This window comes from Phoca vitulina, unplaced genomic scaffold (genome assembly GCF_004348235.1).
Source record: "Phoca vitulina isolate PV1807 unplaced genomic scaffold, GSC_HSeal_1.0 scaffold69, whole genome shotgun sequence".
NCBI classification, from domain to species: domain Eukaryota; kingdom Metazoa; phylum Chordata; class Mammalia; order Carnivora; family Phocidae; genus Phoca; species Phoca vitulina.
Window position 1 is genome coordinate 7,260,226 of NW_022589772.1, and position 14,269 is coordinate 7,274,494.

The 14,269-nt window shown below is 35.4% G+C and overlaps 1 protein-coding gene across 2 annotated transcripts in view; it reads left to right on the forward strand.

Moving 5' to 3' along the window:
- Window positions 1–14,269, forward strand: part of NUP62CL (nucleoporin 62 C-terminal like) — a 73,366-nt gene that overhangs the window by 42,473 nt on the left and 16,624 nt on the right. For both annotated transcript variants that reach the window (XM_032392795.1, XM_032392796.1), the window contains exons 6-10: window positions 1,293–1,443; window positions 1,722–1,771; window positions 1,912–2,046; window positions 3,768–3,879; window positions 7,450–7,516. In XM_032392795.1, the coding sequence (XP_032248686.1) occupies window positions 1,293–1,443; window positions 1,722–1,771; window positions 1,912–2,046; window positions 3,768–3,879; window positions 7,450–7,516 (515 nt within the window). The remainder of the gene's footprint in view (window positions 1–1,292; window positions 1,444–1,721; window positions 1,772–1,911; window positions 2,047–3,767; window positions 3,880–7,449; window positions 7,517–14,269) is intronic.

Sequence of the window (14,269 nt, forward strand, 5' to 3'; positions counted from 1 at the left end):
TGATTCATTCCCCATGAAAGTGGGGCAATGGGTCACACCACTTCATTGCCTCAAGTGGGGATGTAAGCTCAGCCCTCAGCTGGGTCCCTGGGACCCCAGAACAAGAGGAAGTGGGGTACTAACTCATACTGCTTAGTTGCTGCAGGGTAGAGGCAGAATTTCAACTTCCTTTGGGGCACCACTGGCACAAAAGGAGTGAGGAAGCAGGATATCAACTATTCTGCCTTTTATCACTTCATTCAGCCTTTTGGTGCTGGTTTGGTATGGAAGCTTAGCTCCCTCCTGGGTCTCGCTGACACAGGCTTTGGGGAGAAAGGGGGTCAGAGTGCTGACTAGCCCTGCTTTGCCCTGCCTCATTCAGTCTTGATTTCTCCAGTAGGTGTGGAGGTTAAGCTCCCCACTGAGCCTTGCTGACACTCGGGTTGTGGGAAGTGGAGTCCTTACTAGCTCCAGTTTGCATTACTTTGTTCAGTCTCAGTGATGCCAGGTGGTATAGAGGTTAAGCTCCCCATTGGGTCCCACTGACACTGAAGACAAGCGGTGAAGCCTAACGGTAACTAATCCTTTCTCGCTCTGCTTTATTAAGTCTTATTGCCGCTGGGTGGGTATTTAGATTCAGCTTGTCACTGGCCTTCGCTGACAGAACCCTGGTAGAGAAAAGAGAACACTACCTGCCTCTACTGAGCAGAGAATTGATGATTACCTCTCTGCTCGGTCCTGCTGACACTGCCCCAGCAAAGGAATCAGAGCATTGCCTGGTTCTGCCAGTCACGGGCTGGCAAATCAGCTGCCTGCTTAGCCTATTTGATACTACCTAGCAGGGGAATCAGAGTTCTCCTCGGTTCTGCCCAGTGGAGGATGGAAGATCAGCTGCCTACTCTGTTTTGTGGATGCTACTTAGATTGGGAATGGATCATTTTGACTAAAAGCTATGGGGAGAGGGAGTCCTATCTCTGGCCACATGCACCCAAGATGGAGCTTGCATCGTGCTGAGCTGAGGGTGAAGGAAGGGAGCAGCTGTGGCACAGACTTTAGCTGTTCTTACTGAAATTTGGTAGATTTCTTAATAGACTTTTTTTTTATTTGCTATATTCCTTTAGGGTAATTTCCAAAGATTTTGAAATGGTTGTTTTTAAAATAATCTTGACCACCTATGCTGGTTTTGTTGGGGAGCAGGTCTGAAAAACTCATGTGTTATTTTCTTCTCTAAGTCCTCCTATGTTATTCATTTAAAAAATACAGTTATACTTTTAAAAATGTGATCATATGATCTTACTATATCCTTTTTTTAGTGCAATTGTAACTCCCGTAATGACATACGGTCAGCTGGAGGGTCTGATAAACAAATGGAACCTTGATTTAGAGGATCAAGAGAGGTACTTTCTTCACCAGGCCACTCAGGTCAATGCTTGGGACCGTACATTGATTGAGAATGGTGAGAAGGTAAGAAGATAGTCTCATTAATCTACCTGTATTGTACAAGTATTTTCAAAGTCTCATTAATCTACCTGTATTGTACAAGAGCATTGTACACAGACCTGTGTTTTGTGGTTAATTTTCTATCCCAATATTGGTGATCAACTGAAAAATATTTTCCTTTGTAACGAGTTGAATTAGGAAATTGTTCATATTTGAAGTGTATATGAGAAAGTTAATATTGCCTTAAAATTACAACATAAATTCAAATATTTACATTATTGTATTCTTGTTTTCCTTTATAGATTACTACTTTACATGGAGAAGTGGAAAAAGTGAAACTGGATCAGCAGAGGTAGAGCCTTAGACTCCCTAGGTTGAAAGATTAAAGATCTATTTCTTTGTCCATTCTTTTTTCCTTGTTGTAATTTTTGACATTGATTTTGACACTCCAGATTCCTTTCATCGGCCCTTCCGTTGACTTGTTTTTTTTAGGCTGGAACAAGAATTGGATTTTATCCTGTCACAGCAGAAGGAACTGGAAGATCTCTTGACCCCTTTAGAGGAGTTTGTGAAGGACCAGGGTGGGTCTGCTTATCTGCAGCATGCAGATCAGGAGCATGGAAAGACGTAAGTAACTGAATAAAGATCAAGGAATGGGACAAAACTTAGCTACTTTAAAAAAAAGGGAAAAAATAGAATTGAAGGGCAGGGAATAAAAATTGGTAGAAAAGGACAAATTCTTGTAGTTGCCATTTATCAACTTATTTGGCTGTTTTCCGTTTAACTTTTCAGGATGCTTGAAAATGAAGTAATCATTCTGGCAGTTTTGTTTTATAGCATTTTGTACACTTACTAATCTCAGGCTTATACATGACCACTGTAAAGTTTTTATATTTGTCAAGTTTGTTCTTAAATTAGAAATACAAGTTTTATGTGTGTGGTGTCATAGTATCGTGGGATATTTATGGTCTCCTGTTTATATTGACTCTTTTAAACCTAATGTTCATGCAATTGCTTCAGTGATAAATCATTGGCTATTTTAAAGGCAATTTGTTAATCTGGGGACAGACTGCACAGCTTTCAAAAATGGAATGATTTTGTCAGTGTCTTGGGCTGAATATATTTTTGTGTGTGTGTGTGAGATTCAGTCTTTTTGTTGATAATATTATCAAGTGTCCCCACAGTAACTTTATCTCTCCGGAACTGAAATTTGGTAATCAGGCCAAATAATAAAGTGTTATTAGGAAAACTTGTCTGAATGTGCTACATAAACCAGACTGAGACCAAATCAGACTTCCTTTGGTACTGAATTATTAGTGAGTTAAGACTGAGCTTATTTTCTAAAGGCTTGCGAATTAACTTTTTTGTAGGTGCATTAAATAATCTGTATGGATCCTAGTTCTATTTCTGCTTTTGTATTTCAGCCTTTGTGAATCTTTTTTTTTCTTTGCATTGCTTTCTATGCACTCTATCATTTTTTGAAACCTAGAGACTTACACTTTTGGCCATGAGTACCTAACTGTAATTTGAAGGAATAATGAAACATAGTTCTTTCCAATTGTTTTTATGTAGTCAGATTTATATTGTGATGGAATCTTTAGTAGGACCTTCACCAATCAAGGTAACCAATTACCTTTAAATACTCTGGGACAGAAAGGCGATAGATAGTTATCAATAAATCTCATTGAATCCTTTAATCTTTATAGACATTAAGGTTGAAAAACTCTGATCACTTTAATTCATAAACATATTATTGACTAGGTTAAGTGTGTATGTATGTATGTGTGTAAATAGTTCAGGTGGAAATCTTGAGAATTTAGCCAACTAATATTTGCTATGAACTTAGCAGATTTATCTGCCTTTGATTATTGTTAATCTCATTTCTCAAAATATCTTTTGTTGGATGATGGAGTATATTTATATAAGGTTTTACTTTGAAAATTTACGTATTTAAAATCATTGAAGACATCTCAGCACTTATTGAATACTCCTAAACACCGAATAACTGTATCATGTATCTAAATGTCTTATGAGTTCATTGTAAGAGCTAAAAAGAGTTTCGTTGCTTCAGAGCTCCCCAGGACATTATCCAGAGGGTAAATAGGTGACTATAAAAATGCCAAGATGCTTAAAAGCCTTCACCTATGGAGTCTTTTTAGAATATGGTAATAATAAGGTCATGAATGCCGCCTACATAAAAATGTGCCATTTGTCATAACCGAGACCTACTTAGAAGGCAGGGGGACTTGGTGAAAATCCAGCTGGCAGGATCATCTTTGTATGTCAGTAACGAGACATAGCAGCGAAAGCATTTCTTGTTAATCTCTTTATTTTACCTGCTTTTTCAGTTATAAATTAGCAGAAAATATAGATGCTCAGCTGAAACGAATGGCCCAAGATCTCAAGGACATTATCGAGCACCTGAATACATTTGGAAGTCCTGCTGACACTACTGACCCGGTGTGTGAACTGCTTTATCTCTTTAGACAACCAAGATTTTAGTGTGAAATTAACATTCTGTGAGTTCCTTTAGCTAGTGGCGTTCTCCTGTCTTCTTGTGCTCCTTACCTGCCTCTACAGATATGAACTTTGGGGTATGGTTAAGTGGGGCAGGAAAGATTTAGGAGCAGAAAAGTTTGAGTTTTTTGTGATTATTCTCAGGAGGGTAAAAAAAAAAAAAAAAGACGACTTTCCTCCTTAAATGTTCAGGGTTTTCTCCCTGTTCTTCACAGAGCTAAGTATGTCCCTGTACTTACTTTTCTGTTGCCTTACTCATTAGCTAATTCATTCTTCCTTTTACATGTTTTTCTATGGATTCGTGTAATTGTGAGTATATATGTTTGGGTTTATTAGGTATATCCAGGCAATCCTTAACTTATGACTGGGTTATGTCTTAAAAGTTTGATAAGTCAACTATTTGAGTCTTAAAATATATTTTTCCATAGAAACTTTGTTAGATGTGATTATTAGGTTTCCCCCTGCCTCGTACAATCTACCTACCTCATAATGTCAGTGTATTTTAGCATGGGAAAATAAACCTGAGGCTCCAATTAGAGGGTTGAGATGTTTTGAATTAATTTGGCCATAAGAAAGGATTGGTACTTTTCCCCTTTATCTATGCTCTAATTAAAGAGCTTATTTTCCTCTACCTTTCCCAATTGTCTTAGCAACTAAATGGGAGTTCTCTTTTTTCCCCTTTCTCACTCCCTGGCAGTAATGGTAAGAGGAATCTCCCATTGTAGGAACTCCCATTGTACTCTCTGTCTGTTGAGTATAATTCAGAGTGGGGCCAGGACCTGGGTAGGTGAGGACAAAGAATATATATCGTGATTATTCTTTAGTAAGCTCTTTGTCCAATCATACAGACAGTTCTTTATCTATGTACATATTACTAGCTTTTTTTAATTAAAAAGAGACAGCATGGTATAGTTGAGAAAGCATTAGAATTTTATTTAAGTCACTTAATCTCTCTGGATCTTAGCTCCTTCTTTTGCAAAATGTCAAGGGTGGACTTAAATGATCTTGAAGTCCCCTCTAGCTATAAAAATTATGCCATTCTCTACTTTGGGTGAATCTAAAATTGAACAAAGACAAATACAAATTAGTCTGGGATTATCCATGCTACCATCTCCTTGTGTTCACATAGATGATCAAGAGTTGACAGAATATAAGTTTTCTTTTTATGAAATATTAGCTCACCATTGTGATTATAAAGTCCACAATTATAAAAGAATTTTTATGCATAAATAAATACATGCAGATTTAGACATGAGGCAGAGCTGAAATCTAGTCTCTCTGTGTTGAAATAAAATAAGAAAACCTGAACAGAGTAAGTAAAAAGGGACTGTAATCCTATCCTTATCTTTTTTTTCTACTTGGATTGTTTTATTTTGGTAGTGGGGAGTAAATGGTGTGAGTTTTGTTTTTGTTTTTCCTCACAAGGGTGATTGAGATGTTTAAGATGAGTGAATTAAAGATAATTGCTGCTCAATAGCGGGACAAAAGAAGCAAGAGATCAGCAACAATTCATCTCTTTTCTCAGATAGCATAAATCACTGGGCAAGAAGCAGAGAAAACATTTGCTGAACAATAATATTCTTGAAGATAATTTATTGTAACCAGATCAACAAAGCTTCCTTACTGTGGGCCATACACCAGGGTAGAAAAACAGCCACAGTGTTTAACAGTATTCACAATGTTGGGATTTACCTGTTTATTTTTACTGTTTGTATGCAGGGGCGGTGGTGGGGGATGGGGTAGAGAGTAGGGGAGTGTGGGGGAGATGGGAGAGACCACCTAACACCTAAAATTTTTATTAAGCAGATCCATATTGTGGTATATGGTCTTCAGTTACATTTTCTTACAAAAACTCATTGTTCCTACTGCAAGTTGTATTTCTATTTGTTATGTTAAAATACACGAAATTTCTGTTTTCATTACATACTGTTCTTTTAAGTGTGGTAACATTTTCATTTCCTCCTACTTTCATTATTATCCTGGACTTTACTAGAATAGTCTTCAAAAGTATTCTAAGAAATTTTAAATGTCTAGTGTGTCTCATTACAAAGTTAATACATATACTTACTCAATGTATTAAGCTTGGAAAATACGGAAATCTGTGGAGAAAATTAAATCACCTCTATTACCAGTACCCTGCTAATATATTGGTATATTTTTTCCAAGTCTTTTTGCTATGCTGGTAAAAATTCTCCTTTTGTTTTAAATAGCATTGGAAGCATACGTATATGGAGTTTTGTATTCTGTCTTCATTTCATATTCTTTCACAGTGTTTTCTCAAAATTTTAAGCATTCTTTGAAAACTGGAAATCTTTGAAAATATTTATGACTTTATAATATTTCATTAGAGGTGATTTTACCATAATATGTTGAATTACTGTTTTAAATTGGTGGAGAGACTGTTTCCAATTTTTTGCCATTATACAGTTACTCTGTAATGACCAGTTATGTTTAGATCTGATTTTTTCCTCTGGATAGGTTCCTAGAAGTAGAATATATTGAGTTAAAAGGTATGAATATTTTAAGACTGTTGATATATATTGTAAAAATTTACATTTTGAAGGGTTGGGTCAATTTTTATTACTATAGGCTGTATAAGAATGTACCTATTTTCTCCACACAGTTGACAACTGAGTATTACCATTTATTAAAAATTGCTGACTTGGAAATCTTGCTATTTGCAACAATATGGTTGGACCTTGAGGGCATTATGCTAAGTGAAATTAAGTGAGACAGAGAAAGACAAATACCATATGATCACACTTATGTGTGGTATTTAAAAACACCAACACCAAAAATACATGCTCATAGATACAGAGAACAGATTGGTGGTTGCCAGAGGCAGGGGTTGGGTGGTGGGTGAAATGGGTGAAGGTGGTCAAAAGGTACAAGTTTTCAGGTATAAAATAAGTTATGGGGATGTAATGTACAGCATGGCGACTATTGTTAATAATACTGTATTGCATATTTGAAAATTGCTAAGCGATTAGATCTTTAAATGTTATTATCACAAGAGAAAAAAGTTTTTAACTACATATGGTGATAGATGTTAACAAGACATATTGTGGTGATCATTTTGCAATATATACAAATAGCAAACCATTGCGTTATATGCCTGAAACTAATAGAATGTTATTTGTCAGTTATACCTCAACAAAAAATTGCTGATTTGGTTGGAAAAAGTAGTATTTTAAATTTTACATGAATTTTGTGTCTTGTGAAATGTCTCTTAGTGTTTTTTTAACTTATTTTTGTACTGTAGTAGTCAGTGTCTTATTGAATTACAGGAGTCAAATTCTTGACAGTTACAAAATAGTTAGATTGAAATAATAGAAAGATGTAATGAACATTACAAATATGAAATAGCAAAAAAAAGCCATTAATACTTTATATATCCTCAGTCCATTTCTTACCAAAAGAAATGAAAAGTCATTTCCTAATTTCAATTTTTTATGTTTGTTTTGTTTACCATATCAGAATTATCATAATTAAAAATTTTGTATGTGTTTTTAGCTTCAGCAGATCTGCAAGATCCTGAATGCTCATATGGACTCTCTACAGTGGATTAATCGGAATTCAGGTGGGAGTTTATTTGTATGTGAAGCTATCTGTTATTGCAAGTAGAAAATGTGACACAAGTCAGGTTTTGTGCACCACGACCACACTCAAATGAGAGCTTGGTTATAGGGGTATTACTTAACTTATAGTATGTATACATTAATTCTGGAGAACTATAATTGCTTGTTTTTATAAAATGGAACACAGTAAGAATAAACTAGAAACTAATGAAAATAGGGGCTGTATAGGAATGAGGTTGGGGAGATAGGGACAGAAGCATGACTTCTCTATGTATACCTCTTAATATAGTTTTGATTTTTGGCCCACATAAAAGTTTAAATACTCAAAAACTAGAATTAAGCCAGAAATACTGGGAAGAAAGACAAATGCTAAAATTGGATACATACAAACTGAAACCAAGCAAACCTGTGTAACTATAACATAATCATCCAGCTCAGATAACTTTTGAACATGGTGTTCTTGATAGTACATTCTTACTAGTATATAATTTAAGGACAGAAAGAACTGCAAAGAAATCTTAAACTTTCTTAATAGGTTATTGTTAGTTTCAGAATTATACTATATTATGTTTATATATATTCTAATATAATGATATTTTTGCCATCCTATATATTGTAGGATAAAGCAGAGGCATAAGGATAGTGATGATAATGGAAGACAAGATAAAATAGAAGATACTATTCTGTTCCTTCTTTTATGTTTGTATTGTAAATTTGGTGCAAATATTAGTATGACTTCCTGTTCCCTTGTTCTATTTATAGAAAGGGCCAAGAAGCAATGACTAACCCCAATAGCAATGAACAGCACATCAAGCACCTAAATCTTGGTTTCTAAAAACCATTCCCATTAAAAGTAACCAAGGCTTCTTGGGGAAATATCTAATCTCAGGTTTCAGGCAGGGAATGTGCAGGTTGAGTTTGGAACTTTTTTATTTTTATTTTTTTAGAGAGAGAGAGAGTACAAGCATGGGGGAGGGGGGCAGAAGGAGAGGGAGGGAGAGAGAATTTTAAATAGGCTCCATGCTCAGCACAGAGCCTGACCTGGGGCTTGATCTCAGGACCCTGAGATCATGACCTGAGCAGAAATCAAGAGTCAGATGCTTAACCAACTGAGCCACCCAGGCACCCCGGGAACTTTTCATAGAAGAAAATAGATTGTTCAAAACTAATGGTGTTATATCAGGACACAAGATTGTGCTTGAATGGGCTTCTATTGGCCAAATTAGGATGGTTTGAACATCAAAAAGAATATCAGTAATGGATTATTATAATACACTGAGGGGGGGAAATCCATGAATCTGCAGTGATAGGAGAGGGAGGAGGAGAGGGAGAGAGTGGGGAGGGGGAGGGAGAGAGAGAGAAATGGGAAGTGCAGGGAAAAGCCTTTATAGAAGTGTGACAGCTAATAATTGTGGAGAGAATGATAGAATCAGAGAATCACAATTAAAAAAATTTCAACAGAGCATTATTAAGCTTACCCTGATCTTGAATACCTTGCCTCATTTATAAAATGTTTCAGCTGTCAGTCATTTCTTGGCAGAAAAAATATGCTAGAAGGAATGGACTAAATACAGATTGCATGTTACTGGGTTAATTTAAAAAAGCAGTTTTATTGAAGTTTAATTTACATACCATAAATCTCACCCATTTTAGTATGTGTGCTGCCTAAGCGAGCACAATTTCACCCATTTTAATTGTACAGTTTAGTGAGAAAGCCACCATTTTGCCTCCCCAGCATCATGATGATTCAGGCAAGGGTCATCAGTGAATGCTAATACCACTGAGTTTAAGATTGTTGGGGAACAGGATATTTACATGGTCTCAAAAGTATCACTCCACACATTACTTAAAAATTTTAAAGAAGAAAATGTGCCTTTACAACAGAACTATCTGACAAGTACCACGTTAACCAAGTGATAAAATTTAATATCACTAATAGTGGGATAACTCCATGTGCCTCTTGATCTGACATGATAAGAAATATACAATATCATAGATGTAATATTCTTATCAAAACTGGTTCATCTGAATCTAATCATAAGAAAACAATCAGACATTCTACAGGTAGAGACATTTTGGAAGATAATGTAGTATTCTTATAAAAAATGTTTAACTGAATAAAATCACAAAATAATCAGACACTCTATGTGTAACACATTGTGAAACATAATTGGCTTGGGACTTTTTAAAAAGTCAGTCATGGGAAACAAAAAAAATTCAAAGCCAAGTTAAGGGGATTGTCTCAGATTAAAAGAAACCTAACAATTAAGTCGTCTACTATGTTAATTTTGGATACTGGATCAAAACCAAGAAGACTTTCTTCTCTTCTCTTCTCTCCTTCTTTCTTTCATTCTTTTGTTCTTTCTCTCTTTCATTCTCTCGTTCGCTTTCTTTCCCCCTTTGTTTCCTTGCCTTCCTTCCTTTCTTACTGCCTGCCTTCCTTTCTTTTTATTTTTTATTGAGGTATAATTGAACTATGACATTGTATTAGCTTCAGGTGTACAAATAATGATTCAACATTTATATACACTGTGAAATGATCATCACAATAAGTCTAGTTAGCAACCATCATCATACAGAATTACAAAAAAAAATTTTTCTTGAATTTTTTTTTGTTTCCCATGACTGACTTTTTTTAAAAAGTCCCAAGCCAATTATGTTTCACAATGTGTTACACATAGAGTGTCTGATTATTTTGTGATTTTATTCAGTTAAACATTTTTTATAAGAATACTACATTATCTTCCAAAATGTCTCTAGCTGTAGAATGTCTGATTATTTTCTTATGATTAGTGATATTAAATTTTCGTATTTACTTCCTTGGCAACTTTCAAGTATACACGAAAGTATTATTGACTATAGTCACCATGCTGTACATTACATCCCCATGACTTATTTATTTTATAATTGAAGTTTGTACCTCTTGACCCCCTTCACCCATTTCGCCTTCTCCTCTCTAGCAAACACTGTGCTGTTCTCTGTATTTATGAGTTTTGTTTTGTTTTGTTTGTTCATTTGTTTTTTAGATTCCACATATAAGTGAAATCATATGGTATTTGTCTTTGTCTGACTTATTTCACATAGCATAATACCCTTTAGTTCCATCCTTGTTGTCACAAATGGCAAGATTTCATTTTTTTATGGGTGAGTAGTATCCCATTGTGTGTGTGTGTGTGTATACCAAATCTTCTTTTTCTAAAAAATTTTTAATTCCAGTATAATTAATGATGTTGTATTAGTTTCAGGTGTATAATAGTGATTCAACAATATCTGTACATTACTCAGTGCTCATCATGATAAGTGTACTCTTAATCCCCTTCACCTATTTCACCCATCCCCCCATCCACCTCCTCTCTGTGTTCCAAATCTTCTTTATCCATTCATCCAGCAATGGACACTAAAGATTAGGGCCATATCTTGGCTATTGTAAATAATGACGCAATTAACAAAGGGCATGTATATCTTTTCAAATTAGTGTTCTCATTTTCTTCAGATGAATACATGGTACTGGAATTGCTGGGTCATTGGTAGTTCTATTTTTAATTTTTTGAGGAACCTCCATACTGTTTTTCATAGTGCCTACACCAAAGTGCATGAGGGTCCTTGTTTTTCCACATTCTCACCAACACTTGTTATTTCTTATTTTTTTGATAATAGGCATTCTGACAGGTAGAGGTGATATCTCATTGTGAATTTGATTTTCATTTCCCTGATGATGACTGATGCTGAGCATCTTTTCATATGTCTGTTTGCCATCTGTGTGTCTTCTTTGAAAAAAATATCTATTCATGTCTTTTGCCCATTTTTAATTGGATTGTTTTTCTGGTATTGAGTTGTATAAGTTCTTTATATATTTTGGATATTAACCCCTTATTGGATATATCATTTGCAAATATCTTCTCCCATTCAGTGGGTTGCATTTTCATTCTGTTAATGGTTTCCTTTGCTGTGCAGGTTTTTTTTTAATATAGTCCTATTTGTTGTTGTTGTTTTTTAATTTTGTCACCTTTGCTTTTGGAGTCAGATCCAAAAAATCATTGCCAAGACCGATGCCAAGGAGCTTATCACCTATGTTTTCTCAAGAAGATGTTATTTAGAACAATTGGGGAAACTGAATAAGAACTGTATATTAAATGATATTAATGAATTTTTTATTTTTTTACATGTGTTACTGTGGTTGTGTAGGAAAACATTTTATTCTTAGAAGCTTTATGCTACATTATTTAGAGAAGTGTCATGACTAGTTTTCTTTCAAGTGGTTCAACCAAAATCTTGTGAAGAGAAAGAGATTGAGCAATTTGAGGCAAAATAATAACAGGGCGTTAATCTACATAAAGGATATACAAGTTTGTGATTTTTACTATTCTCTCAACTTTCTATGGATTTAAAATAAAAATATAGGGAAAATAATTTTTATAGACTTTTGCCTAAAATAAGGAGTATTAGTGAGACCTCAGTAATTGAGATAAATGGGGGCTAGTTAGGCAATTAGTTGTTACTCTTTTTAAAGATGTAGTATGAAAATAATACAACTTTTCTCATTTCTCATTTCCAGATTCCTTATTCTCTTCATTAATAGAGGTCATCAGCCATGAACTTCTTTACCTTTTTTTCCCTTCTAGACATACCTGTACCATCCTCCACCTTTACTTCCTTCTCTCAGAAGAAGTGTCCTCTCCCTTTCTAAACTCTTTTGAACCATCAGAGGGATGTTAAGTTCTATATTGCTTTAGCATTAATTACCTGATAGGGAGAAGTTTCTGAGTCTGATAAGTATGGACGGGTTCAAGTCAAGGCATTACCACTTAATAGTTGTGTGACCTTAACTGTTACTTAATCTCCCTGAGTCTATATCCTCATTTGAAAAATGAGGAAGAATATTTACCTTTCAGGGTCCTTTTTATAAGGACTAAAAGAAACAATGTTGAACTTTCCTGAAGCAGTGCCTGGCCCAGGTTGGTGGTTAGTAAATAACAATGGCAGAACTCTTTATCAGAGATTACTGTGTATAGGAGAGAGAGAGAGGAGAAAGACAACAAAGCCATTTGATTCAAAAAGTAGCTATTAAATTGGTCTAGGGAAGGCATTTCCAGGAAGATTATCACTGAAAATTACTTACCTTGGAGAAGTTGTAAGAATGGCTGAGATGGAATGCCAGTGACTGGAAAACACAGAGGAATGAGATTATGCAGTTTGACTCAGTTGTCTTCCTGTGTGTTGCATATTTTCCTACAGTGAGCAATGCATCTTGGGTGGAGTTAGGGGGATGTCAAAATGTAAATATGCTGTAAAGAAAGATTACAGTAATTTTTTTCTCTTGGCTAGGATCTTCTTTGTCATAAGTGAAATATCAAGGCTCTCAGCCAATGTTTTCCTGCTAGTGCTACAGAGGACTTACTTCATATAAATGAAGAAACCGTGGCCCAGACAGGTTAAATGACTTCCCTAAGAACATACAGCTAATTACTGGCAAAGCTAGGACCAGAATCCAAATTTCCTGATTACCAGAACAGTATTATTTCTCCTGGTATGCTCTCAAAACAATTCTAATGTAGGCATCACTGGATGTTAAAAAAAAAAAATCTTAATCATGTACCAATCTTAATCATGTACCAATCATGTACCAACCATGTACTTAATCATGTACCTCTACCAATCATGTAGAGGACAAGGGTTTTCAAAGTATGATAATCGTAGTACTTTGTGTCGGACATATTTTCTAACTGGGTAAATTTCTTAGTCAACAGAGGGTAAAAAGAGTAAGACTATGGATAGTAATGATTACTGGGAGTTACTTTTTTGCTTAAAATTCAGTTGAGCTGGAGACGCAATGAGGTCTCCTGTAGGTTCTCAACTGAGACAGTGGAGGTTATGATGAAGAGAGGGGGAAAAGCCCAGTAATTCCTGCTGCTGTGGGCTTCTTTTTGCTGTTCCCATCCAAGGAATCTTTCCTTTTCATATCAGGAAATAACATGATCAAGTAATAGAGAGTGTCAGGCTTTAATTATGCTAAGAGAGTTTAGTTTTGTTTTTTTTTTTTGGTGGTGGTGGTGGTGGTTTATTTTGCTTTTTAATAGTTAATGAGATCACATCTGCTGAAATGGTCTGTGACCTGAGAAGTTTAAGGTTAAACTCACATGCAAATAATAGTTTTAGAAAAACTAATTCATGTGTTATCTTAGCAATGGAAATAATATATTTTTTCCTGAAGAAAATCTCTAACTGTATAGTTTTGTTTTTTTTTTAAAAAAAATTTTATTTATTTGAGAGAGAGAGAGAAAAAGAGAGCACAAGCAGGGGAAGGGGCAGAGGGAGGGGGAGAGAAGCAGGCTAACCACTGAGCAGGGAGCCCAAGGCAGGGCTCCATCCTAGGACCCTGGGTCCTGGGGATCATGACCTGAGCCAAAGGCAGATGCTTAACCGCCTGAGCCACCCAGGCGCCCGTAACTGTATAGGTTTTTAAAAATGATTTTAATGTCAAAATCTGTATTTTAAAAGGTTTCTGGGGAATGTTTTTGTGGTTTAATATCCTTAACATTGGTACGAATTTTTTTCCTATTGTAAGACATAGCAACTGTAATGCTAATAGGATCATGTATTTAACTTAAAAATCAGTGTATCTTTAAAAGTGACTTAGAAACCACACAGTATACTTTAAATATGTTAAAAGATTGCACTGTCCAATCAACTGTTCAGTATTCATGAATGAGTTAGAGAGAAGCCGGCCCCTTTTCTTCTCCAAACTCCGTAGAACT